General features: G+C 54.0%; 1 protein-coding gene across 2 annotated transcripts in view; it reads left to right on the top strand.

The window, feature by feature from the left end:
* The window catches only part of GNG7 (G protein subunit gamma 7), a 50,853-nt gene extending 24,306 nt beyond the window's left edge, over positions 1 to 26,547 (top strand). For both annotated transcript variants that reach the window (XM_068996932.1, XM_068996933.1), the window contains 2 exons: positions 21,616 to 21,734; positions 22,245 to 26,547. In XM_068996932.1, coding sequence (XP_068853033.1) covers positions 21,654 to 21,734; positions 22,245 to 22,370 — 207 coding nt within the window. In that variant the 5' untranslated portion in view covers positions 21,616 to 21,653 and the 3' untranslated portion in view covers positions 22,371 to 26,547. The remainder of the gene's footprint in view (positions 1 to 21,615; positions 21,735 to 22,244) is intronic.
* Positions 26,548 to 27,029: the final 482 nt, after the last annotated feature.

Raw genomic sequence — 27,029 nt, 5'->3', positions numbered from 1 at the left:
ACTTCCAGGCTGCTGTGCCTGTTGCTGCTGCTCGTGGGTGCTGCTCTGTGTGGTTTGGAGCTGGATTTTATTAGGATTGCACAGAACCCACGGCGGTTTTTTTTTTTGCTCTGTGAGCTGCAAAAATCCCATTTTAGCGGCGAAGGGAAAGTTTGGAGGGTGCAGTGACCCAGCTTTGCACGGAGGTGTTGTCCTGCTCAGAGCCTGCCTGACTCATTCCCGAGGCTGGAGGAGGTGGGAATGGATCATCACCGATGATCCAAAGGCCTCGGAGACGTCTGTGGCATTTGCACTCTGTCCTCTTTGCAGGCAGAAATTCAAAGAGCCTTTCAAACCCCCGTGACTGCAGAGTTGTTTGTGCAGCCCTCTCATGGATCCCTTCCATGAATCCCAGATTTCTGACCGCTCCGACGTGCTTCTATCCCTAAAAATCCGTTCCCAGCCCCAGCCTGGAGCTCTTGGAGGCTCCTCAGAGCACACAAAGAGCTGGCCAGGAGTGGAGTGGCAGCTCCTGAGCTGCTCCAGGAGTTGGGAATTGGCTGCTTCCCAACTTAGCCCCGCTCAGGAAAACATTGGAAAGCTTCCCAATCCTGAATCCATTGCCCAGGCACGTGATTTTCTGGGAATTCGTTTGGAAAGCGCTTCGGGGTGGTTCAGAAATCCCTGCATGGGGTGGTGTTGGCTCAGGGAAAAGCTGGGATGAGCCCTTTTCTTCGTGGTGGCCTCTGAGCCTGGCGCTGCCAGCTCTGCTCCTCTGCTCCCTGCCTAAGAAAGGACAGAAACAAATCCGGGTTTTTTAGACAAAAATTGCGACATCCCTGCTGTTTTCCTGAGCTTTTATTGTTATGGGGCACGGTTAATCCTTTAAGGGCTGCTGGCAGGGATTTTCAAGGGATTCTTGCAGCCCAGCAGGGGCAAGGGTGGGATGTTCACCCTGCCTTGGACAGCCTCGAGGGAGACTTGGAGCAGGGTGGGAGCTTCCCTTCCCGCCCTGGGGGCTGTGAGTCCTGGCTGGGAGTTCTGTCCTTGGGTGTCTCCTGCCCTTTGGGGTGAGCTGCAGCCCCCATTACCATCCACGGTGATGGATGGCCCTGCAAAACCTGCTGGGGATTCATTCCAGGCCCTAAAACCTGCTGGGGACTCATTCCAACCCCCCAAAACCTGCTGGGGACTTGTTCCAGATCCCAAAACCTGCTGGGGATTCATTCCAGGCCCTAACCTGCTGGGGACTCATTCCAACCCCCCAAAACCTGCTGGGGACTCATTCCAACCATCCCAAATCTGCTGGGGACTCATTCCAGACCCCAAAACCTGCTGGGGATTCATTCCAGACCCCTAAATCTGCTGAGGGGTGATTCCAGACCCCAAAACCTGCTGGGGACTCGTTCCAGACCCCAAAACCTGGCGGGGATTCATTCCAACCCCCCAAAACCTGCTGGGGATTCATTCCAGACCCCAAAACCTGCTGGGGATTCATTCCAGACCCTAAAACTTGGTGGGGATTCATTCCAGACCCCAAAACCTGCTGGGGATTCATTTCCAAACCCCCAAAACCTGGTGGGGACTCGTTCCAGATCCCAAAACCTGCTGGGGATTCATTCCAGACCCCAAAACTTGGTGGGGATTCATTCCAGACCCCAAAATCTGCTGGGGATTCATTCCAACCCCCCAAAACCTGCTGGGGATTCATTCCAAACCCCCAAAACCTGCTGGGAGAAAATTCCAGACCCCAAAACCTGCTGGGTATTCATTCCAGACCCCAAAACCTGCTGAGGGGTGATTCCAGATCCCAAAATCTGCTGGGAGATGATTCCAGACCCCAAAACCTGCTGGGGATTCATTCCAGACCCCAAAACCCTGCTGGAGTTTTTTGGGACAGCTGAGGGAAGGGATCACCGCTGCTGGGGTTGGCTGGGTGCTGCCTTTGCCAGGAGGATCATCCAACCTTTCCCTGGAAAAAACACCGGGATCATCCCTAGAAACACCCACATATCCCATTCCTGCTGCAGCACCCCAGAACCGAGGAGCAAATCCTCCCCAAATCCTCCCCAAATCCACACAAAACATTCCCCACCTCTGCTGGGGGAGCCAGCCCTAAAAAAAGAGAAAACCCCAATCCTGGAATTTGGGGTTGTTTCCCAGCAAAGCCGCAGTGCTGGCGGAGTCCCGTGGGGCTGTCTGGGGAGAAATTCCCAAATTTGGAGCTGTCACAGAGGTTTTTTTTGGGATTTTGGTGGTTTTGGGGGATTGCTCAGCTGAGGTTTTGGGTGAAGGGCAGGGTGAAGCTGTGGGAAATTTGGGAAAGGCTCCGTGCTGCCGGGAGATTCCGGCTGGTTGGGAGTGAGTGTGGGGTGAGGGATTTCTGTGGGGAGGGTTGAGGTGAAAATCCCAAATGTTTCCAGGGAAAAGGGGTCAAACCCAAGGGGGTTTGGGGCAGACGGGGTTTGGGGCAGCAGCAAAACCAGGCCTGGTTTGTAAGGAGAGTTTGCCTTTCCTCCCTGAGCTCAACAGCGGAAAACAGAGCTTTAAATTCCTGCTTTTCTAAACTTAAACCTGAGACCTGGAGCTTAAAAACTGAGCTTTAAATTCCTGCTTTTCTAAACTTAAACCTGAGACCTGGAGCTTAAAAACGGAGCTTTAAATTCCTGCTTTTCTAAGCTTAAAACTGAGACCTGGAGCTTAAAAACTGAGCTTTAAATTCCTGCTTTTCTAGGCCTAAAACTGAGACCTGGAGCTTAAAAACGGAGCTTTAAATTCCTGCTTTTCTAAACTTAAACCTGAGACCTGGAGCTTAAAAACGGAGATTTAAATTCCTGCTTTTCTAAGCCTAAAACTGAAATTTGAAATTTAAAAACTGAGCTTTAAATTCCTGCTTTTCTAAGCTGAAAACTGAGACCTGAGATTTAAAAACTGAGCTTTAAATTCCTATAAATTCATATAAACTCCTTCAAATTTATAGAAAACTCCTATAAATTTGTATAAAACTATAAATTTATAGAAAACTTCCTTAAATTTATAGGAAAATCCTATAAATTTATATAAAACTCTTATAAGTTTATATAAAACTCCTTTAAATTTATCTAAAATTCCTAGAAATGTATACAAAACTCCTATAAATTTATAAAAAACCCCTTTAAATTCCTTGAAAACTCCTATAAATTTATAAAAAAACCCTTAAAGGCCATAGAAAACTCCTGTAAATTTATATAAAACCCCTTAAAATCCATAGAAGACTCCTATAAATTTATACAAAACCCTTTAAATTCATAGGAAACTCCTAAAAATTTATATAAAACCCCTCTAAATTAGTATAAAACTTCTGCAAATTAATACAAAACCCCTCTAAATCCATAGAAAACTCCCATAAATTTATACAAAACCATAGAAAACTCCTATAAATTTATATAAAACCCCTTTAAATTAATACAAAATTCCTATAAATTTATATAAAACCCTTTAAATTAGTAGAAAACTGCTATAAATTAATATAAAACCCCTTAATATCCATAGAAAACTCCTATAAATTAATACAAAACCCCTTTAAATTCATACAAAACTGCTGTAAATTTATATAAAACCCCTTAAAATCCATCGAAAACTCCTATAAATTTATACAAAACCCCTTTAAACTAATACAAAATTCCTATAAATTTATATAAAACCCCATTAAATCCATACAAAACTCCCAGAAATTCCCATCCACCTCCCTGCCCTGTCTCTTTTCCCCCTTCCCTGCTCTCCCAGGCTCCCATTCCCGAGCCCTCAGCTCCCCTTCCCCTGCCCCTTTCCCTGGGATTTGGTTCCATTTGGGATCCCAGCTCCGGCCCCACCCTCTGGAGATTCCAACCTTGCCTAAAACCCGATGGATTTTGGAGTTGGTTGTTGCTGGAGCTGGCTGGAATTCCTCAGGAATCCCCAAATTCCACGGGATGGAGCAAAAGCCTCGCAGTTGCTGAGTCCGTTCTCTTTTCACTGGAAAAACCCCAGAGGAAAATTTGGGGTTTTGGGGGTTTGTTTTTTTTTGGAAAGTCTGGAGCGGAGAAATCTCTGCTTTGGGATTCTCCAGTGCTCTGGGCTCATCCCTGAGCTGCTTTTTCCTTGGAATTCAGCTTTTCCTGCCAGGCCAGCTCCAGATCTGCAGGGAAAAGGAGCCCAATAAAAAGAGGAAGAGGCAAATCAAGCCTGGATCGATTTGGGTTTGGTGCTGCTTTGCCCCATCCCGAAGCTGCATCGCTCTCCAGGGATTATTTGGTGGGAAGGGATAATCCACATCCCTCTTTTTGGGGGGATTTTGGGGGGAAAAAACCTCCAAAAATAGCCCAATCCATCCTATCCAACCTCTGAGCCTGAGCTGGGCTCGGACACGGCTGGAATTGGTTTTCCTTTTAAATTCTTTCTCTTTTGAAACCTTCCCAATTCCGGGGAATTTTGAGGAATGTTGGTGGCCTCAGGGCCAGCAGCTGCCAGGAGCAGGAAAAGCTGGAGGGGAAGGACCAGGCACCCCCAGCACAAACCAACCAAGGACTTGAAATCTCCCTGGAATCTCCTGGTTGAAAATTCCCATCCCCTGGTGATGGAATGGGATGGATTTGGGGCAGCTGGATGAATCCCAGATGAATTCTGGATGAATCCCAGATGAATTCTGGATGAATCCCAGAAAATCTCTGAGCCTAACCAGCCGATTTTGCTGATTTAATTGTGCCACATCATCTCTGCTGGTGCTTCCCAGGCCTGAATCCCTTGGGAATTCTTTCCTCTTCCCGAATTGTTCAGCAGCTCGGAGATTAAGGAATGCTGGGGTTTGGGATGGAGCTTGGGGAGCTGGAAGTGGGTGAGCTTTAAGATCCTTTTCACCCTATTTCCATCCCATTTGGGGATTTTATTCCCAGAGCACATCTCCAGCCTGGCTCTGGGCATTCCTGCAGATATTCCCAGCTTTTGGGATACCTGGAATTGTGGAGCACCCACAACGGGATAAAACCCCCTCCCAAAACCCTCGGGAAGGTGAGGATGGGGGGATTGATCCCAGAAATTCCCTTCTGAGTAAAGCCCTGCTGCTGGGAATTCCTGGGAATTCCTGGCCTTCCCCAGGGCTTGCCAAACACACGGAATTCACGCCTGGAATTCCTGCCCGGCCCTGGTGTGAATCCCACAGAGCAGAGGGGAAAAAAATTCCCTCGGCTGCCCCTTCTCCCGGGGTTTCAAGGTGGGAAGAAAATTCCCTGAGTCACCTGAGCTGCTTTTCCAAACCTCTGCTTCCCAAACCTGTCCTGCTGCTCTTCCTTCCTCCGGAGCTCTGCGGGGAAAGTGGATAAAACCCCGAAAAATGGGAATTTTGGGGGGTCTCTGAGGAGCCTTTTCCCTTCTCCCGAGGCCGCAGCCCTTGGAGGGGACAGTCACAGGAGATGGGGATGAGGGATGGAGGCACTCTGGAATATTCTGCTCCCGTTTTCCCACATTCCAAGAGCTTGGATTTGGGGATAGGAGAGGGAGGAGCTGCTGCAGGGCTTTGGGGACCCGAAATCTGCTCCGTTTTCCCTTGGAATCACCCCAAATCCGTGCCCTGGATGTGGCTGAGGGGCCTCACTGTGGTGGGAATTCATTTGTGCCGCTGGAATCTCTTCCCACCCTTCCCACACCTGATCCTTTTCTGCTCTCTCCCTCTCTTGGATGTTGATTTTCCTTCCTCAGACGAGCTGACACCTCTTTGTTTTCCCAGGTTTTGGGGCAAATGAGCTCGGCTTTCCCACAGAGGGGGGAATCCAACCCCTGGGAAAAGGCCTTGGAATGTTTTGATCCGGGTGCCATTCCATCTGGGAAAGGCATCACCGGCTGGGAACGGCTCCAGCTTGGAGTTCCCAGCCCCAATTTAAGGATTTTGGAGAGCCTGGATTTTGGATGTCACAGATTCCCAGAGAAGCCGTGGCTGCCCCTGGGATCCCTGGAAGTGTCCCCGGGCAGCTCGGAGCAGCCTGGGATGGTGGGAGCTGTCCGTGCCCGTGGATGGGGTGGGATGGGATGAGCTGGAAGGATCTGGCATTCCCTGGTGGATCGCGAGGTGGTTTTTGGGATGTTTGGGACACGTGGGGCAGTGTCCCCACAGCTCTGGTGGCTGCCGGGGTGGGTGGGACACAGAGAGCGCTTCCAAAGCTTTTCTGGGAAAGGGGAGCTCTAATTCCGGCAGCTGTTGAGAGGGAATTGCCTCCAGCAATTTTTAGAGATTCAGCTGCCTTTGATGTTCCTTTTTTGCGCCAAAACGGAGCCGTTTTCTCTCCATTTCCCCCATGAAAAATGGATTTTTTTTTTCCCTAAAAGAAACAACTCAGTAGGAACTGGAGCAGAACCTTCAAAAACCCCGGATAACTTTGATCCCTAAACTTGAAAAGCTCGATGGGATCAGAGCTGGGATTCTTGGAGATAAATATTTGGGAGCGTTCGTGGCTTGAACAGAAATTAAAGGGGGGGGGAAATCTTCGGGCTTTGATGGGCTCCGTGCTCATTCCCTGTGGGAATCTGAGGGTTTGGGGCTGGGAAGGATTCCAGGCACGTGGAAGCATCCCAGATCTTTTCCCATGTTTTTTTTTTTTACAGACAGTGGGATTTTAGCTGTAGACACAGCAGAGCTCCAGGTTCCCTCTGGTTTTGAGCCATCCCAAAGTTCTGGGATTCCTCCTTTGGGGTTTTGGGTTGGATTCAGGTCTCCTGGTGCACCTGGAGGGAGCTGGATGGGATCCACTGATCCCAAAAATCCCAGGAGTCGCCTGCTGCTCCAGGAGGGATCAGCTCCTGAACAGCACCGAGCCACACCAGGGCTTCAATTCAAGCTGGAATTCCGGGATCACCCTTCCCTTAATTCCCATCCTGGAGGAGAATTCCAGCAGCACATCCGAGGGAGGGGACTGTGGGATGAGCACGGAGAGCAGTTTGTGCTTCAGATTCCCAAATTCCTCTTGGAGGAAGAGGGTTGGGAGCAAGATCCTCCTTAAGGTGCTTCCCAAGCCAAACCATTCCAGAATTCCGTGCTGTGCTGGCGGCCGGATCGAGGAGCACACCCTGCTTCCCATTCCTGCTGCTTTTCCGGGAGTCCAGGGCGGTTCTGCAGAACTTGAGGAGAAAGTTGGAGTTATCTGGGAATTGGATTGCCCTGGGGTTTGTCTGGAGCAGGAGGATTTGTTTACAAACAACAAACGGGGCCAGCTGCTGTCCCGAGGAACCTTTGGAACCTTTGGAACCTTTGGAACCTTTGGAACCTTTGGAACCTTTGGAACGGGATATCTGAATCCCGAGATTCAAATGACAGCGCCCAAGGGATGCCAGGGGTTGGAATTCTGCCCTCAGCTCCTGCTGCTTGCCAAAGTGTCCCAGCCACGTGTGCTGGCACCTGGAACCACCCCCGAGTCCTGGGCTGCATCCAGGGAATTGTGGGCAGCGGGAGAAGGGGGAATTCTGCCCAGGCAGGATCTGCTGGAGCAGATAAAGGAGTGGAGCTCTTCCCTCTGGAGCCGGGCTGGGAGAGCTGGGGGTGCTCACCTGGAGAAGGGAGGGATCCAGGGAGAGCTCCGAGCCCCTTGCAGGGCCTAAAGGGGCTCCAGGAGAGCTGGAGAGGGATTTGGGACGAGGGCTGGAGGGACAGGACACAGGGAATGGCTTTGAACTGGAAAAGGAGAGATTTGGGTGGGATACTGGGAAGGAATTCCTCCCTGTGAGAGTGGTGAGGGAATGGGATGGAATTCCCAGAGCAGCTGTGGCTGCCCCTGGATCCCTGGAAGTGTCCAAGGCCGGGCTGAAGCACCCTGGGATAGCAGGAGGTGTCTCTACCCATGGAATGGGATGATCTTCAGGGAGCTTTGGAATTCCCATCCCTGGAGGTGTCCAAGGAATTCCTGGATGTGGCACTCCGTGCTCCGGGCTGGGTGACAAGATCCAGGCGTGGCTTGGACTCGGTGATCCAGATCTTTTCCAACCTCTGGGATTCCATAATTCTATTCAGATCCACTCCCTCCATTCCCGTCCATCTGCTGACCCGGATTGATTGATTGATCGATCAATTGATTGATTCCCTCAGGGAGATATTCCCTGGAATCTGCTGCCTTTGGCACAGCCTGGAGTGCAGATTCCCACTCCTCCTCCCGGCCCCGTGGCACCGCTCAGGGTCCATCCAGCTCCAGCATTCCAGGACTCATTTCATCCTCTTCTTCCTGCCAAGGATTTGGGGTCGGCAGCCGGATCCGAACGCGATCCCGGTGGGAGCGAGGAGGAGCCGGGATGTCCTCGGAGCAGGGAGGAGCTGGCATTGCCCCGGGAATGTCAGCCCAGGGGGGCTTTTTTGGGTGTTGTTCACATCGATCCTGATCCCACAGAATCCCAGGATGGGAAATCCCAGGATAGGGAAAGACCCTAAAACTCATCCACTTCCAGCAGGGACACCTTCCCCTATCCCAGGTTGCTCCATATCCCTGGATTTGGACTCTTGCAGGGATGTGGAGGAGCAGTTTGGGCTGGAGTTGATGGAGTGATGATAGATTTGCAGGATTCCAGGCTGGGAATCTCCTGTCCCATCCCAGGAGTCAGGACTGGCAGATAAATGATCAAACATTGGGAATCCAGAACTCCTGGTGGGACACGGAATTCCAGTCCCAGCCCATCCCTTCCCAGCGCTGCCAGCTCCTTGGGAATGGCCATTCCCAGAGCACCGATCCCCCTGCTTTTCCATTGCTCCTGCCTCTGGAAAACTCATCCCAGTCATTCCAGAGGCTCCTCACATGGCAGCAGAGCTCTGCCTGGTCCGTGCCAGCCGATCCCACGTGCCCGCAGCCGGATCCAAACAATCCCGTTATTTTTAACGCTTTCCAACCCCTTTATTTAAGGCACTTCCCACCCACCCATCCATCCATCCACCCATCCATCCATCCATCCATCCATCCATCCATCCATCCATCCATCCATCCATCCATCCCTCCCTAAATTCAGGACTGTCCTTACTGCATTCCTCCGGGCACGTTCCCACCCTGCATCCCCTCATCCCTTGCCGAGCGCACGCTCCTGCTGTGACATTTGGGAAAGTTGGGAATGTGTCCCAGCCACGGGGCTGAATCACCGGGAACGGGGCCGTGTTTGTCTGCAGGGATGTGCTGCTCACACGTGGGGGACAAAACGCCTTCAGAGGCAGCTCTGGGATGGGGGGAGCGGCGCTTTGGAAAATCGGGAAGCGCCGTGGGATCGTGCGCTGCCAGGGATGCGGCTCGGGCGGGCTCAGCTCGCCCTTCCTCGGAATTCAAGGATGTTTTTCCTGCCCTTTGCACACCAAAAGAGGAAAAGTGGGATGAGTGGGTTCCTCAGGGCTCGGGGAGGTGGGACTGTGACTCATGTGCCAGGGAAAGCTTGGGAAGAGGGAGGAGGAGAAGGTAGAAAAGGAGGAGGAGGAACCGCACGGTGCCAAGGATTTCACTCCTCCTGCTGCAGCCTTTTTTTTGTAGCCATAGTAGCACCGAGCTCCCAGCAGCTTTTCCTGGCATTCCCAAATTGGAATTTTTCACAGGATGCTAAATCCTGCCTCTCTTCCCTTTATTTTTAGCCTGGGAGACTCCAGGTAGGAGCAGCACTGCTGAATCTCAGAACGAGGGACTCGAGGCAAAGCAGGAATCCTGTGCAGCACCAAGGATTTTCCCTCTCTTTTTCTAGGGAGAATCTTGGTTTTCCAAGATAATTTCAGGGTTTTCGGGTTTTCCTTGTGAGGCTTTTAGGGTGTTTGGGGTTTTTGGTTTAGGATTATGTTAAGATAGCGGGTTTAAAGGATTGTAAGGATGTGTGTTAAGGATACTGGGAATATATAAAGGGATATAAAAAGAGAAGGCAAAAAATCGTTGTGGCACCATCGGGAACTGCGTGGATTTATGGAATTGTGGAATTCCCTGGATTGGAAGGACCGTAAAGATCATTCTGCCACAGACAGGGACACCTCCCACTATCCCAGGTTGCTCCAGCCTGGCTTTGGACACTTCCAGGGACGAGGCAGCCACGGCTTCTCTGGGAATTCCACCCCATCCCAACCCTCACAGGGAGGAATTCCTTCCCAAATCCCACCTAAGCCTTCCCTCTGCCAGTTTGGAAGCCATTCCCTTTATGCTGGCCCTGTAAACAACCCCTCTCCCCCTCCCTGCCAGCTCCTTCAGCTCCTGCCAGGCCATAATTCGATCTCTCCAAACCCTCTTCTCCTCCGAGGCAAGTTCAGCTTTGCCAATTTCTGGGTTCTTTTCCCAGATCATTTTCTAAATATAAACCCCCAAAGCTTGCCCGTGACCCCAGAGCAGCTCCCTCACGTGCCTCCCTCCCCAGCCCTTTCACACAGAGGGGAAAATTCCTTTTTTAGCCTCGCCGGCCCCTCTGGCAGCAGCTCCAGCCCTGAGCTCAGCCCTGGAGCGCCGCCAGCCCAGCGTGACCGCGCTTCCTGCGAGAGGCACAAAAGAAAAGGACCTTCAGCTTCCTCCCTCCCCACACATCCAGCCCCGAGCTGGGAGTTGCAAACCCTCACATGATGCTGCAGTCATCGGCTTTTCCCAAAAAGCCGCGGTTTTGCGGGGAAACGGCCGCGGTCACGCGGCGAGAGCGGCCTCGGCTGGGGTTGTTTGGGTGATGTAACAAGTGCAGAGGAGTCATCAGGCTCCTGAATCCATGGGTCCCGCTGTGGATGAGGCCTCTGGGGTTTTGGGGATGATTTGGGGGGGGGAGTGGCTGTGTCATCGTTGTCACCCTCTGGAGCTCCAGCAGGGATAAAAACAGAGCTGGGGAGGGAAAGTCACAGGACTGTGGGGATGGGCGGAGGAGGAGAAGCAGCAGCGTTTCCCTCACGTGATGTGCGCGCTGCCGAAGGTCACTCACGTGGCCGGGGGAACGGGAATGAGCCGGGCACCAGTGCCAGCAGGTCCCTTTTGTAGGGAATGAGCATTCCAGAGCGGCTCCATGTCCCTGTTCCAACCCGGGATTGCAGCTGGGTGTCCACCCCAAAGTGTAGCTCAGTGTCCCCATTCCAACCCGGGTTTGGAGCTGGGTGTTCATCCCAAAGTGCAGCCCAGGGATTGGAGCTGGGTGTTCACCCCAAAGTGCAGTTCAGTGTCCCCATTCCAACCCAGGATTGGAGCTGGGTGTTCATCCCAAAGTGCAGCTCCATGTCCCCATTCCAACCCGGGATTGGAGCTGGGTGTTCATCCCAAAGTGCAGCCCAGGGATTGGAGCTGGGTGTTCATCCCAAAGTGCAGCTCAGGGATTGGAGCTGGGTGTTCATCCCAAAGTGCAGCTCAGTGTCTCCATTCCGGGATTGGAGCTGGGTGTTCACCCCAAAGTGTGGGGTTCAGATTTTGGGGTTTTGCTTCCCAGCAGGGCTGAACTCTCCCACTCCAGGTGCATTCCTGCCTTAGGGAAAAGATTCTCCCCTGAGACTTGGTTGGCAAAGGGATGTTAATTACGGGATCCTGGAATGGTTTGGGCTGGAAGGACCTCAAAGCCCATCCCGTGGCCAGGAACACCTTCCCCTATCCGAGGTTGCTCCGAGCCCATCCAGCCTGGCCTTGGGCACTTCCAGGGATGAGGAATGTGTGGGATCAGAGCATTTGGGGTTTGTGTTGGCAAAAATCCCTGAATTCAGTGCAGCCCATTCCCTGCCAGGAGCAGCTCCGAGCTTGGAGTGTCCGTGGGGTTGTGTCCAGCTGTGGCCTGGTGCTGGGCAGATGTTGGGATGTTCCAGGAGGAATTTCCTCATGGAAAGGGAGGGTCAAGCATTGGAAGGAGCTGCCCGGGGAGGTTTGGAGTTGCCATCCCTGGAGATGTCCAAGGAACAGGACGTGGCACTGGGTGGGAATCAGGAGCAGCTTGGATTTGATGATCCTGGAGGGCTTTTCCAACCGAAACACAATTCTGGAATTCTGTTTCGTTCCACACCGGGCTGACGCCGTGGAACCCGTTCCTCCATCCCAGCCTGCTCCAAATCCCGGCACTTACACAATCCCAGCATTGCTCCATTCCCACCTGGATCCCTCCCTCCCATGAGCTGGGACAGGGACAGCATTTGTGCCTCTCCAAGGTCCCATCCAGAGCTGGAGCCGCTCCCAATCCCTGCCCGTGTCCGGGCGCCTCCGGAGCCGATCCCGCACTCCGGCCCTGTTGCAACGTGGAATTTTCTTTGGGAAGAGCCCGTCTGGGCGCTGGCATTTTGGGGCCACGCCGGTCTCGAGTCAGGGCTGGCACCACAATGTCTGGAGAGGTTGGGGTTTTTTTTCCTGCTTTTCCTCTTCCCCTTGGAGCCGCTCCAAGCTCGCTTGGCATCTCCCGGATGGCTCCGTTGGGAAAGCGGCAGGTGGGTGTCACACACCTGAGCTTCCTGGGGGTTGGAAAAGCTGGAAGAGCTCATTCCTTCCCTGATTCAGGCTAAATTCGGGATTTTTGAATCCTGAATTCACCCCAAAGAGTGGTGGCTGTGGGCAGCCTCCCTCCCACTCATCCCTTTGGAAAAGCTTTTCCAAACCCGGTTCTGGTGGTGAAGCCAAGCAGGTGCGACCCAGGGAAGAGATTCCTGGGTGGAAAATGGGATTTAAAGGACGGGGGAAAATCCTAATGAGCAGCTCCCGTTGGAAAATCTCCCCCAGGGAGCTGGAAGATGGGATTTTTGTGAGAGCAAGCGCCAGTCGATGTTCCGAGCTCTGGGAGTCGAAATGGGATAAAAATCCCACTAAAAAACGGGATTTAAAAGCCTCGGAGGGGTCGTTGGGAGATGCTTGGACAGAGAATTCAGCACAGAAATTCGCAATTTAATTCGAACTGGATTTTACCTGACTCAGCCGTGGGCAAACACACCCAGCAGGAGGGCAGGCATTGGGAATTCCGGCTTGGAAAACATGATTTTCCAACCAAAAAAAACCCCCCCCAGGGATTGGAGATGGATGTTTTCCTTGGAGCTGCCTCAGGAAAGAGGCTGGAAATGCTCCTGGCTCCCATTCCCGGGAGGTTTCTCCATGGATCATCACGGAGAGCCAGTCAGCACTTCTGCTGTTTGCTCAGCGTCGGCTGCTTCCCGGGAGAGAATTCCTCATCTCCCTGTTTGCCACATTTCATTTGAAGTCAATATTTTTGCCACAACCTCCAGCTTTTTGGGGCGGGTTTTTGGTTTTTTTGGTTTTTTTTTTTTTTCCCCATGGATGTTGTTGTTTTCCAAAGCCTCGTGCAGGCACGGGGATGAAACGGATCCAGGCAGGAAATGATCCACAGGGAGGATTCATCCCATGGTAGGGAAGGGGAGGGGGTGGAATTCCCAAAGTTTTCCAGGGTGCACGTGGTGGTTGGCACTCAGATTCCGGAGCCTGGGGAAAGTGGGGTGGAGGGGGAGAATTCCCCCCAAAATCCATGGATTCCAGACAAAAACCTGGAATTCTGCTCCAGAGGGCCCTGAGTGATGCTGGAGCAGAGGCCGGGTCCTGCAGGGATGCTGGTGCTGGAGGTGCTGGTTAGTGGGGGAACTGGTGTGGGGTTAGTGGGGGAACTGGTGTGGGGTTAATGAGGGAACTGGTGTGGGGTTAATGGGGTAACTGGTGTTGGTTAGTGGGGTAACTGGTGTGGGCTTAATGGGGGAACTGGTGCTGGTTAATGGGGTAACTGGTGCTGGTTAGTGAGGGAACTGGTGCTGGTTAGTGGGGGAACTGGTGTGGGGTTAGTGGGGTAACTGGTGTGGGTCAATGGGGGAACTGGTGTGGGGTTAGTGGGGTAACTGGTGTGGGTTAATAGGGTCACTGGTGTGGGTTAATGGGGTCACTGGTGCGGGGCTCAGCAGCTGGAGCTGCTTGAGGTGGGATTGCTGCGGGTACGAGGCCGATCACCCCCTCTCTTTTCCCATAACTCCCTCAAGGTCCCTCCCAGTTCCATCCCCAGTAGCTCCCAGTTCCATCCCCAGTAGCTCCCAGTTCCATCCCCAGTAACTCCCAGTTCCATCCCAGTAACTCCCAGTTCCCCAGCGAGGATTGTGCCCTGTGCTTCCGATGGCACCAAAAATCCCTTCCCACAATGAAATCCCCAACCCAAACTCCACATCCCTTCCCTCCCCAGCCCGCAGAAGCTCCATAAACCCCCTGGAATCCCCCAAAATCCCGGGATTTCGGAGTCTCTGGGGTCTGTAAGTGGCACAAAGCTCCTCCTAAAGGCTGCTCCACACACGTTGGGGCTTTGAGGTCTTATTTTAGGGCTTTCTCTTCATCTCCCTGAAATTCCCAGTGACTCACGTTGCTCCGAGCAGGGGATCCGGGTTTGGGGAGAGGCAGAAGAAATTTGGGATGATAAAAACTCCCAAAGTTTTGTGCTGCAGGCTGGGAATTCACCCGGATCCTCACGTGCCACGGGAGGGTGTTGGATGTTGGCAAGGAAAAGACATTTATTCCTGGGATGAGATCACTTCTAAAGGATGGGATTTGAGCTGGGAATTTGGGAAACTTGGGAGGTGCTGCTGTCATGGATTTCATCCTAAAACGTGGGAATTCCCTGCTGCTCTCTCCACTCATTTTGTCCTTTTCCCTTAAACCATTCCCAACCTCTCCTGGCTTTGGGGCTCCCAAAAAGTGAAGGATTGTGCAAAACCGAGCTGGAAAATTTGGGATTGGGCTGCAGGGAAGGAAATGAAGGATGCTGGGATACCACAGGCTCTCATCACACCGTGGGATTTGGGGGATTTGGGGATTTTGGGGGGGCTGGCAAATGTTCTGCCCTTGCACTGGGTTGGGTTTTTTTGTTGTTTGGTTGGGTTTTTTGGGGTTTAAAAAAAATTTTATTTGTTTTTAATAGGAGATCTAAAAATAAAGTCTGGAATGTGCTCCGGTGACTCAGGGCATGGGGAAGGGAGTGGAATCACCCTGGCAGCGCTGCCAGGGATCTCCACCCAGCTGGCACCACACCTGCTCCAGGGAAATCGGGGAGAAGGGAAGTGCCAGCCCTGGAGTGGGAGGAGAGGGAAAAGGGGTGAATTCCTTGGGAATGCTTCAGGCTTCCCTGGAGAAAGGGGATGAACTCCTGGAGGCCTTCAGGCTTCCCAGAAAACCAGGAATGAGTTCATGGGGGCTTCAGGCTTCTCTGGAAAAAAGGGATGAACTCCTGGAGGCCTTCAGGCTTCCCTGGAAAAAAGGGGTGAATTCCTTGGGAATGCTTCCGTTTTCCCTGGATCAAGGGATGAATTCCCTGGGGGATTTCAGGCTGCCCTGGATCAAGGGGTGAGTTCCTGGAGAGGAGTTCCCAGAAAACAAGGGCTCTGGAATATCCCACAGCACCCCTGGCAGGTGTGACCTGGATCCAAGCAGGATTCCAGGCTCTCCCAGCCAGGTTAATCCCGGCCTTGAACGGGAAGGAAACGGAGCTGCACATCCCCAGGGATGCTCTCTCCTTCCTTGGCTGCTTGGAAAGTGGAGCAGCTCAAGGGATAAAATATTCCAGCAATTATGGGATCTCCTGGATCTCGCCACCGCCTGCTTGCAAACTCTCCTGTGGAATTCGGGCAGGAGCTTTTTGGGGCACCAAATCCATGCCCTGGATCCCGTTGCTCCATGCTCCTGCTGGAATTCTGCCTTCCCTCAGGAAAACTCCACTTGGAGCAACACAAACTCTGTTTTCCCACCCAGGCTGTGCAAAAAGCAAATTTATTCCGTGCCTCACGAAAGAAAAAACCCCAAAGCTGAGCTGTGGGATTGGGGTTTTTTTCCTGGAAAGGGCAATCCCAAGAAGTTGGAGCTGGGAAAAACCAACCCCCAAGAATAGATTGTGGAGCTGGGATTGAAGAGAAGGTTTCTCTTGGGCTAATAATGATGGGATTTTAAGGTTTTAATGGATTGAAGTGGGATGGAGCAGCTCCAAAGGGTCCATCCATGAGACGTGGAACGGCTGAGCAGAGCCCAGTCCTTTTTTTAGGACTTTTTTTAGGGACTTTTCCCACCCCTGAATGGCTCCTGGGCTGATTTCTCCCGAGGATTGTCCCACGCCACAGAAACCTGGAGGTCTTAAAGGAGGTGAGGAAAGGGAAAAAAAAGGAAAAAGGGAATAAAAACTTGCTGCAGTCAGGGAAAAATTCAATGGCTCTTTGAGGCGCGGAGCTGCTGCTGCAGGAAGCGTGAAGGGAAAATGGAGCCGGCTTTGTTCTGCCCAGACAAGGAGCAAATGCCGCGGCCCCGACAGCCGCGCTCTGTTCCCGAAAAGCATGAGGTCATCCCGAAAAGCAGGAACCGACTCTGGGATACCGATCCCGCTGCTGCTCCCCTCCCTCCCTCCCCTCCCCGTGCTGCTTTTCCTGGCTCCGCGATCGCTGAGGTGCTGCTGCCTCCTGGGAGGAGCTGCTCCATCCCTGAATCCTCAAACGCGCGGGGTTTTTGGAGAACTCTCGGGTTGCTGGAGGAGGTGGAGGTGGCTTTTTGCAGCTCCGTTTTGGGATGGGAGGTTGCTCTTGGATTAATTAATTAATTGATTCAAAGCACGATTTGGTTAAGGCAGAGATCCAGGAGTGCGTCCTCCATCCTGAACCATCCCCCAGCGCGGAGGGAATCTCAAATCCCACAGGGAGAAGGAGGATGCAGCTCTCCCAGTGCTTCCCACCGGGCACAGGCACATCCATGAGCACCGATCCCACATTTTTTCGGGGCGGGGAAGGGGAAAGGAAGGCAAAAGCGGTATAACTCGAGCAGTTCCTGAGAATTTCGGTGTTTATTCACCCTGGCGAGGAGTGGCAGCTCCCAGCTATGAGAAGAATGGGAAGAATTCCCAAACGAGCGAGGGATCAGCGCATATTTCTGCCCTGCCGTCACCTCTTCCTGCGGCGGGCAGGTGGTGGCACCCGTGGGATAAAAAGGGCGAGAGGGATTCGTGCCAGGGCTGATTCCCGGCTCGGCCGTCAGGCTGGGACAGGCCCGGCTTCCCGGCACGCCGCGGTGCCGGTTTCACCCTCGTGACCGGCATCCCGAGGCCACGTTTCGGTTGGAAAAGCCGAGGGTTAGAGGCAGGGAAAAGGTCTGGCTGATCCCGCCGGGGATCCAGCAGAGCCGGGAAGCACCGGGGATGAATAACGAAAGAAATGAATAGCGAAAGAAATGAATAACGAAATAAATGAATAAATAAATAAATGGATGAAAGGGCAGAGGCTGCTCGGAGATCCGTGATGGGAGAGGAGGAGGCGGCTCCTCCGGCACGGAGCCGCTGCTGAGTCACGGCTCGGCAGAGCCAGCGCTGCTGTCACCGCTCTGTCACCGCTCTGTCACCGCCGCTGCGCGCGGCTGACTCAGGAGCTGCGCGGGTTTGCGCTGCTTTTTTCCCCCAAGAAAACAGCCCAAATCGGGACTTTCGCAGGCTGCCGGGTACACAAAGAGCTCGCTCGGGAACAAAGCGGCTCCCGTGGGGACGCGGAGGGGCCGCTCCGGCCGTCACTCGGTGCTGCCGTGACGTCGGGGCTGGTGCAGGACACCCGGGAGGGTGGCACAGCCGCGGCTCTCCGCGGTCCCACCTGCTGGGAAACGCCGAGCGGCATTTTTGGGAATGGGCGTGAAGGATGCGAAGCATGAGACATCGGCTTTTGTGACAGTGGAAGCCTGGAAATGTAGGGGTGGAACCCAGGAGGGGAGATTTGGGGCCGTTCCTGAGTCAGACAGAGCTGGTGCAGGACGGGGGTCTGAGCATCCTAAAAGTCCAGAATCCCCAAACCGGTTTAAAACAGCAAATCCTGATCATCCCAGGCTTTATCCTGGCTTAACTGCTTTCCCTAAAGCAGGCAGGAGTGCTCCCGGGGGGGTTGTGCCGCAGCCAGACCTTCCCTGGGATGTGTTTGCGTCATTCCCAAACCCCTCACCTGCACTCCGGATTTCACAACCTCCCTCCCAGCTCTTTGTGCCGGCCTTGACCTCGGGACACCCCTGGATGATCCCTCCCTGCCCGTGCTCTTGCGTTCCCCGTATTTTTATCGATTTCCCATGTTTTTTAGCGCTGCTGGGAAATCTTTCTCCAACCCCAAGCACCGTAAATGTTCCCTGGCCTGGGATGTGCCGGATCACGGTGCTGCTGGAGGGAGAACAGCCCGGAGAGCTGCAAGGCCGGGTGACTTCATCCCTGCTGGAATCGCTCCCTGACACAGCGTGAGCAGCGACGCCACCAGAGCCATTCCCGAAAATCTCGCTGTCCCTTAGGGCAGCCCGGGAATGCTGCTGCTGGCTGCCGGGATCGGCGGCTCAGCCGGGAAGGCAGGAGGTGCTGCGGCAGAAATCGGGGAAGGTTTCTTTCTGCTGAGCGAGGGCCGGGGGTGGCTCAGCCTCGTGCTGAGTCACGGAGCAGATCCCGGGAAGGGAGAAGTCAGCGCTGGCCCGGCTCCAGCAGCAGCGGGAGGTGGCTCCAGGCCAAACCCCGGAGCTTTGCCCCCCTGGCAGGAAGGAGTTCTGGCTCTGTGGTGGGGGTCAGAGGATGTGCAGGAGACCTGGGTGTCCCCACTGCCCTGCTGCAGACATCACATCCCAGTCCTTTCCCAAACAAGTGTTTTCCTTAAAAAAATGGGCAAAGGGACGATGGAGCTGAATCCAAAACCAGGGCAGTGCTGGTGGCACCCGATCTGCATCACACACACCTCGCTCCTCTCCTGTGGCTCTTTCCCAAATCCCGTTACCTCACGGGCTCTTTCCACACCCTCCGAGTGCCGAGGGACATCTCCAGAGTTTGTTTTGGCTTTTCCAGCTCCCGAGGACGGAGCCATGTGCCGGGATGGCTCCGGGGATCGATGGCCGCGGATGTTAATTGGTCACCCAGGGGTGGGAGCAGCCCCGGAGCGTGGCCGGGGAACCTGACCCAGTGCAGGGCCTGCTGTGGAACCAGTGGGAACTGGGAGTGGGAGGGATTCAGGTCCTGCTGCAGGATCTGGGACTGGGAGAGATGCAGGCCCCGATGTGGAACCAGTGGGAACTGGGATTGGGAGGGATTCAGATCCCACTGTGGGACCAGTGGAATTTGGGACTGGGAGCAACGCAGATCCCACTGCAGAACCAGTGGAATTTGGGATTGGGAGCGATGCAGGTCCCACTGCAGGACCTGGGATTGGGAGGGATTCAGATCCCGCTGTGGAATCTGGGACTGGGAGTGGTGCAGGTCCTGCTGTGGAATTTGGGATTGGGAGCGTTGCAGATCCCACTATGGGACTCAGCATCAACTGCTGCTTCTCTTTTACTCCTGGGAGAGGGAAAAGGCACCGCTGGGAAAAGGGAAACAGGGATTCACTGGGGAGCTGCAGAGCAGCTGAAACTCCATGAAACCAGAAACCCGGGAGTAAAACTTCTCCCCCTTGCCGAAGATTTTTAGGATGCTCATTTAACAATTCCTGCCGTGCCCTCTCCACACCGTCCTTCCTCCAGCCAGGCTGGGCTTCCCAGGATGCTGCAGGGACAGGGATGGGGGTGGGAACGACTCCCAGAAGTTCTCTGATTCATCAGCCTGGCTCCATAAACAGGAAGCTGGGAAAGTGCAGGCAGGTGATCCTGTGCTGCTGCAAACTGCTTGGAAACACAAATTCCTTGGATTTTTTCAGCCCAGCTGGATAACTCCTTATCCAGGTGAACACCGTTTGGCAGTGTCTGGGGCAGGAAGGGCTCTGGAGTTCATGGCACGGATTCAGAAGGAGATGGACTTTAACACGGAGCTTTTCCCTGCTCCTAATCCCACCCACACTGCCTCAAACCGGAGCAGGAGGCTCTTCCCACCGGGAACAGCCACCTTCCTCCTCCCATTTGCCACAGAACCAGACCTGATTTCACCCTGGCAGCTTCCCGTGTTGGCCTGACTTAACTTCCAGGACGGGAGAGGCGGAGATGTCCAAACAACCCGGCTGATTCAGGGAATCATCCCGCACCGGAGCCGGGAACGCCGGCGCTGAAGCGCCGCTTGTTTTCCCCCGCAGCATTCCCTGCTCCGAACTCAGCCGAGTGCTGCTCAGGGATTGAGGAGCTGAGAGCACGCTGGATGTGGCTGCCAAGCAAAATAATCCCTGAGAGTGCCGTCGTGGTCTGGAATAAACTCCCTAAGTGTCTAAACATAGGCGAGACGGCGAGGATTTGGGATGGGACAGGCGTTCCCGCTGGGAATGCTCGGCTTTGAAGCTGCCAGGCCTGGGGAGAAGGTTGGAGGAGCCTCTAATTAAGGCATGGAAGGGCTGCAGTGGGCGGCTGGCGGGGCTGGGAGCGCCGGCGGGATCCGACTCCGTGTTTGCTTTGGCTCCTTCTCCCCCTGGAATCATCTCCAGGTCTGGTGGGGGGGTGGGAGCTGCCCCCTGCACCCCTGGGAATGAGTCACGGGCAGGAGGTGACAGCCGTGACACCTCCACGGGGGTGGCACAAAGGGAACGGCCCGGCAACGGCGTCTGGCCAAGGGATTTGGCGCGGCCGGAGCTGCCCCCGGAGCGCCCGGCCCCGGGACAGGGGGGATTATTTTGGTCTCGTGGACAAAATCCTTCAGTTCCTGCTGTGAAACTCTGAGGAAGGAGGTTCAAGCCCTGTCGGGGCTTTGGGGGGGTGCAGGGACATGGCCCCATGGAGAGGTTGGACATGATCCCATGGGCTGGATGGACATGATCCCATGGGAAGGTTGGACATGACCCCATGGGGAGTTTGGACATGGCCCCATGGAGAGGTTGGACATGGCCCCATGGGCAGGATGGACATGACCCCGTGGGAAGGTTGGACATGGTCCCATGGGGAGTTTGGACATGGCCCCATGGAGAGGTTGGACAGGATCCCATGGGCAGGATGGACATGATCCCATGGGAAGGTTGGACATGACCCCACAGAGACAGGACCCCATGGGCAGGTTGGACACGGCCCCATGGGAAAGTTGGATGTGATCCCATGGGAAGGATGGACACGGCCCCATGGGAAGGTTGGGCATGATCCCATGGGCAGGTTGGACAGGATCCCATGAAGAGGTTGGACATGGTCCCATGGAGAGGTTGGACATGATCCCATGGGAAGGTTGGACATGGTCCCATGGGGAGTTTGGACATGGCCCCATGGGAAGGTTGGACATGATCCCATGGAGAGGTTGGACAGGATCCCATGGGCAGGATGGACATGACCCCATGGGCAGGATGGACATGACCCCATGGGCAGGTTGGACACAGTCCCATGGGAAGGTCCGACCCAAATCCCATGGGCACATGGACATGACCCACCTGGAGGTGTCACCTGCCGAGGTGCCAGGGACACCAAAGCCACCAGGGATGGGTCCAGGAGCCCCTCAGAGCCCCCCTCGGTGCCCAGCCCGGGGTGGTGCTCGGGCAGAACTTCCCTTCCCCACAGCCAGGCTCCTTTTTCCGCTCTCCTCAGCAGAGTTTTTACCGGAACTCCCGGAACAGGGATCCCGAGCGCTCCTTCGGGGAAAGGGGAACTCGAAACCACCTCAGGAAGCGCCAGTGGGGCCAGCAGAGCTCCTCCTCTGCACGTGGCCGTGGGGACACCTTCCCGAGGTGGAACAGGACGAGCTTTAGGGTCCCTTCCGACCCATTCCGTGATCCCACCTGGAGCACGCGGCCGGAGCAGCTTCACACACAACACCAACCCCGATTTTTCCATGGTTTTTCTGCAGGATTCTCCTGTGCTGGGGCCTGGAGCCGATGGCAGAGAATGTCCACGACTAACAACATAGCACAGGCCCGGAAGCTCGTGGAGCAGCTCCGCATCGAGGCCGGGATCGAGAGGATCAAGGTGAGCATTGGAGCGGGAAAAGATCCCGGGTTTTCCCCCAGTGGGATGTTCCCAGCTCGGAATGGCAGCATTCCAGCGTTCCCTCCAGGATCTGGAGCAGCCTCCAAGGATCCCTCTGGATTCGGAGCCTCCTCGGATCCCTCCAGGTTTGCCCTTCCCAAAAAAAACAGCTTTGGGATAAACCAAGCAGAGCCTTAAATCGTGGATCCTAAAGGTTTCCAAACCTGAACACGAGGCTGCACTCGGGGAAGCTTTTCCATCCCAAATCCCTGAAAAACATGGATAGAACAATGTTCCTTTCAAATCTCCCTGCTGGATTATTTCCCCACACTCCTCGCTATCTATTCCCATAAAAACTCAGATTTTCCACATCCAATCAGGAAAAAAAGGGTTTTTCCCTCCTCCACAAAATTCCTGTTGGGAAAAGCTGGATGTGAATCCCCACAGATCCTGGAAGCTCTGAGCTGGGAATATCCCCCAAATCCCTGCTTTTTTTCCCCCACTATCCAGGTCTCAAAGGCATCCTCGGAGCTGATGAATTACTGTGAGCAGCATGCCCGGAATGATCCGCTCCTGGTGGGAGTTCCCGCTTCCGAGAATCCCTTTAAGGACAAAAAGCCCTGTATCATCCTATAGCTCCGGATCCCTCTGGAAGGGAATCCTCCTCCAGCCTCTGGATCCAGGCTCCTCCACAGCTCCACCTGCACCCAGAGGGTAAAAAACTCAACGCTGGCTTCAAAAGGAACTTCCAAAAAAATTCCCGAGAAAAACAAACAAACAAACAAACAAACAAAAAACCCCAAAAAACCAACCCCAAAAACAATCCAGAGGGGGGGAAAAAATTAAATAAATAAAAAATTGGGGAGCGGGGGTTCTAGGGAAGGGGCGGCTGCTTTGCTGGGAAGGAAGGTGGGAGAGGGGTTAAAAACTGGGATCAGGATTTTTAGGAGTTATTTAGGGAGGAAAAGGGGGGTGGGGAGGAGGGGGGGATTTTTCACCGGGATATTTGGATTTGGAAAAGGGGTGGAGGTGGGGGAGGGGGTCATTCCCAGTGGGATGTGAGAGCTGGACCCAGCTCCAAATGCTCTGATCCACTCAATCTCCGACCAGCAGGAATTTCCTCTGGAGAAGGAACGAGATGGGAGCGATTTTGTAGAAAATCAGCATCAACCCCCCCCCCCCCCCAAAAAAATCAAAAACCCAACAAAAAATCCCCCAAAAAAATCCCTGTTGGGAATGGGCAAAGGGAGGCTGGGGGGGGCTTTTCCCTGAATCCCACGGCTCTGCTGGGATCAGGGGATGGCCCTGTGGGGGAACTCTCAGCCAGGAGAGATCCCAGGAGGAATTTTAGGGAGCTCCAGGGATGGGGGAGGCCGGGATCCATCCCCCCCCCTCCCCCGGGGTGGGGTCTCTGTGCTGTCCCCAAATTTGGGGAGGGAAGGGGCTTCCAGGTGCATCCAAAATCTTGGGAAAATGGGAACTTCAGCCCAAATCGGCAAATTCCCGGCGTTTCCCAGCTCGGTTTTCCACACTGGGAGCAGCGGGTGGAATTCTTCCCGCTAAACCCAGGGCCTGGGAGATGTCCAGGGAAATTTAGGGCAGGTGGGGAGGGGAAGGACCAGCTCTGTTCCCATCCCTTGGGAATCCGGGACTGGGATTTACCCGGGAGCACTTGGGGATAACCCGGCACGGAGGGAGGAACCTGGGGGAGCAGGAAAAGGGGGATCCAGGGAAAAGGGGGGAGCAGAAGACACTTCCATGGAGCCCTTGGAATGTGCTGGGGGTGGTTGGATGCTTGGGAGAGCTCCGGGAATTCCCACGGGCACCTTTTGGCCACCGGATCTGTCAGGAAGGGGACAGATCCCGGGATTTGGGTGCAGTGTCCAAACCCAATCCATGTCCCCAGGGCCCATCCCGGGGCTCAGCAGCCTCCTGGGTGACATTCCCAGAATCCACGAGGTTGGAAAAGCCTTCCCGAGCTCGCCGTAAGGAGAGGCCTTCCCGGTTATCCTGAGCTCAGGTTTTTTGGGAAGAGAAGGGATAAAAACAATCCGGCCACACCTGAAGTGAAATCCTGGGATTCCCCCTATTCCCCAGAAAATCACGTTGGAATGCCAGGGGTCCTGTCACGAGACCGGGAGCGATTCCCATGGGAAAGGATTCGCAATTCCCTGGATTCGCCTGATCCCGCCCTGCCCGTCCCGCTCCAGCGGGAGGGAGAATCCCTGCGGCCCAAACTGGTGCTGCTGGTCGGGGTCACTGGTGCGGGCTGGACACTGGGAGCTGCTCCGGCCGCTTTCCAGAGGCCGATGGAATTCCCAGGGGGGCCGGGATGGGCAGAGCCGCTCCATGTCCCCTCCTCGGCTGCAGGAATGTCGCTATTCCTTGTTTTCAGTCCGCCGTCATTTGCCTTTTCAACAAAATCGGGGGAAATCCCACGTTTTTAACACTAAAAAACCCGTGCGGCTTTCCCTGGGAAAGCTCCCCCGCTGTGTCCCGGAATTCCAAGGCTCGGGAATGTCAGAGCAGGGAAAACGGGATCATTCCCCTCGCTGTCCCCCCCAGCCCCGGCCCAGCAAAGCCTTTTCTGGAGAGTTTCATCCCAAATCCTTCATCCCAGCCCGCTCCAAGCTCCCGCCCGCCGGGAATGGCGTGGACACTCCCGAGTCCAGCCTGGGATTCCTTCTCCAGGAGGGAATTCCCTCCGTCCTTAATCTCTCGTCCAGTTCCAGCCTTATTTTTCTACTCCAGATCTGATTCTTCCTCTGTGTTCGAGACCAGAGCTTGGTGCTATCCCGGAGCGGGGGCTGGAGCCGGGAATTCTTCCTCTTCCTTCCTCCTCCTCCTCCTCCTCAGGGGCTCCAAATCCCCATCCCGGGCAGGGATCCCGCCCTTTCCAGCCCCGCTCGGTGGGAGAATCCCGTGGGATGTGAATCCCAAGGGATGCTCGGCCGGCGAATCCGCTCAGACGATTTTGGGGTGCAGCGTTTTGGGGTCGCTCTGCCTCCCCCATCCTCGTCCTTCTGCCCTGAGCCGGGAGAAAAGGGGCTGGGAGAAGGGAAAAGGGGTTGGGAAAAGGGGCGAGGAGCTGGGGAAAAACGGGCAAGGAGAAGGGAAAAGGAGCCAGGAAAAGGGGTTAAAAAAAGGGGGAAAGAGCCAGGAAAAGGGGTTGGGAAAAGGGAAAAAGAGCCGGGGAAAGGAGCCAGGAAAAGGGGGTAAAAAAAGGGAAAAAGAGCCGGGAAAAGGGGTTGGGAAAAGAGAAAAAGAGCCGGGAAAAGGAGCCAGGAAAAGAGGTTGAAAAAACGGGAAAAGAGCTGGGAAAAGGGGTTGGGAAAAGAGAAAAAGAGCCGGGAAAAGGAGCCAGGAAAAGGGGTTAAAAAAAGGGAAAAAGAGCCGGGAAAAGGGGTTGGGAAAAGAGAAAAAGAGCCGGGAAAAAGAGCCGGGAAAAGGGGTTGGGAAAAGGGGAAAAGGAGCCAGGAAAAGGGGCAGGGAGAAGGGAAAAAGAGCTGGGAAAAGGGGTTGGGAGGAGGGAAAAGGAGCCGGGAAAAGGGGCAGGAAGCCGGGAGAAAGGCCATGGAGCATCTCCCAGGGATCCCGGAATGCCGGCGGCCGAGGGTCCCGCCGGGAGCGGGGGGTGGGAGCTGCTGGCAGGTGCTGGTGTCTCCATGGGTGACTCGTTTTTGGTGGGGGGAAAAAAAAATCCTTAATTTTGATTTTCTTTTTTTTTTCTTTTTTTTTCCTTTTGTTTTTTTTTTCTTTTTTTGTTTTTTTTTTTCCCCTCGGAATTTTTTCCTCGTCCGAGTAAAATCCGTGCTCATCCCGTAGGTGTTTTTGTATGGCAGAAATAGAAGTGCAGATTCCCAGTAGTTGCTTGTACTTTGTTTAGTGCATTTGCCAAATAAATTTATTTAAAAAAAAAATTTAAAAAAAAAAACACACAAAAAAAAAGGGAAAAAGGAGGGAAAAAAATCCACTAAAAAAAAAGGGAAAAAGGAGGAAAAAAATCCACCAAAAAAAGGGAAAAATGAGGAAAAAATTAAAAAAAAAAAAAGGAAAAATCCACAAAAAAAAAAAAAAAAAAAAAAAAAAGACTTTTCAGGACTTTTTTAAGTGCTGGAAGGGGGAGCGGGAGGAGCCGGAGCCCAGCTCCACAAAAGCCCTTTTTTTTTGGGAATAACCACATGCCCAGATCTGTCCGGCTTTTCTTTCTGGCGTGTGGTGAAGCCAGTGCCAAAAATAGAAAACTGGGAAAGAAAAGGGACAGGGAAAAACATCGCTCCCATTCCAGTTTTCCTCCCTTTGCCTCGCCCTCCCCTCCCTGTCCCGGGGGACGGAGCCGGGAGCTGCCCGGACACCCCGGAGCCTCTGGATCCTCCCAAATCCCTCTTTATTCCCCCCCCCCCGCCTTCCCAAAGTACTTAAAAATCCAATTTATTTAACGAAATCCCAAGAATTCATTTACTCCGAGCCCACGTGGGATCCTCGGCGCTCCTCGTTTCCTTCTTCTCTCTGGTCTAACATTCAAATCCTCATTAATTAGGATGATTCTTATTTGCCAAACTCTGAGCTCGTTGCCGAACGCCAATCCAGGTTTTTCCGGACTGTCCTTAGGAAGTGGTCGGTGTCTGTGCCGTAGGCTCCTCATCCGTCTGCAATTCCCGAATTCCCGGTTTTTTGGTTCGGTTCGGTTTTTTCCTTTCTCGTGTGCCATAGCCCCGATCCCTCCTCGCACCGTGTTGAATATTTCGTGGAATTGTTGTTCCCAAGTGAATGGATAACACAATAAAAAGGCTCACTTTGCATTTTGCCAAGATTCCCTCGCCTGCCTCTCCTCCTCTCAGGGGATCGGGAATTCCGGATCCTCCGGGATCCCTCTGGGATTGAGGATTCTCTGGGATCGCGGCCCCTCAAGGAAACCCCTTGGGAATCCCCCGTCCCCTTTCTCCCACCCTTTGGAGCTGCTCCCCATCCCCTCTGGAGCTCCCCTCCCCATCCCTGGATGATCCAGTGGGATCGGGAATGCCCATTCCTTATGTGGATCCTTCAGGGATCCCAGTCCCTCCGAAATACCCTTATCCCACCCTTGGGAATTCTCCCGCTCTCCGGGATCACCTTCTGCCACCCTTGGGAGCCGCTCTGACCCCCCTGGATCTCCCCTCCCCATCCCTGGATGCTCGGATGGGATCAGGAATGCCGATCCCCAGGAATTGCAGCCCCTCAGGGATCTCCCATCCCTGGATGATCCAGTGGGATCGGGAATGCCGATCCCCAGGAATTGCAGCCCCTCAAGGATCA

This window comes from Aphelocoma coerulescens, chromosome 28 (genome assembly GCF_041296385.1).
Source record: "Aphelocoma coerulescens isolate FSJ_1873_10779 chromosome 28, UR_Acoe_1.0, whole genome shotgun sequence".
Taxonomy (NCBI): domain Eukaryota; kingdom Metazoa; phylum Chordata; class Aves; order Passeriformes; family Corvidae; genus Aphelocoma; species Aphelocoma coerulescens.
Note: the sequence above shows the minus strand (reverse complement) of the source record. Positions and strands in the feature narration are given on the sequence as shown.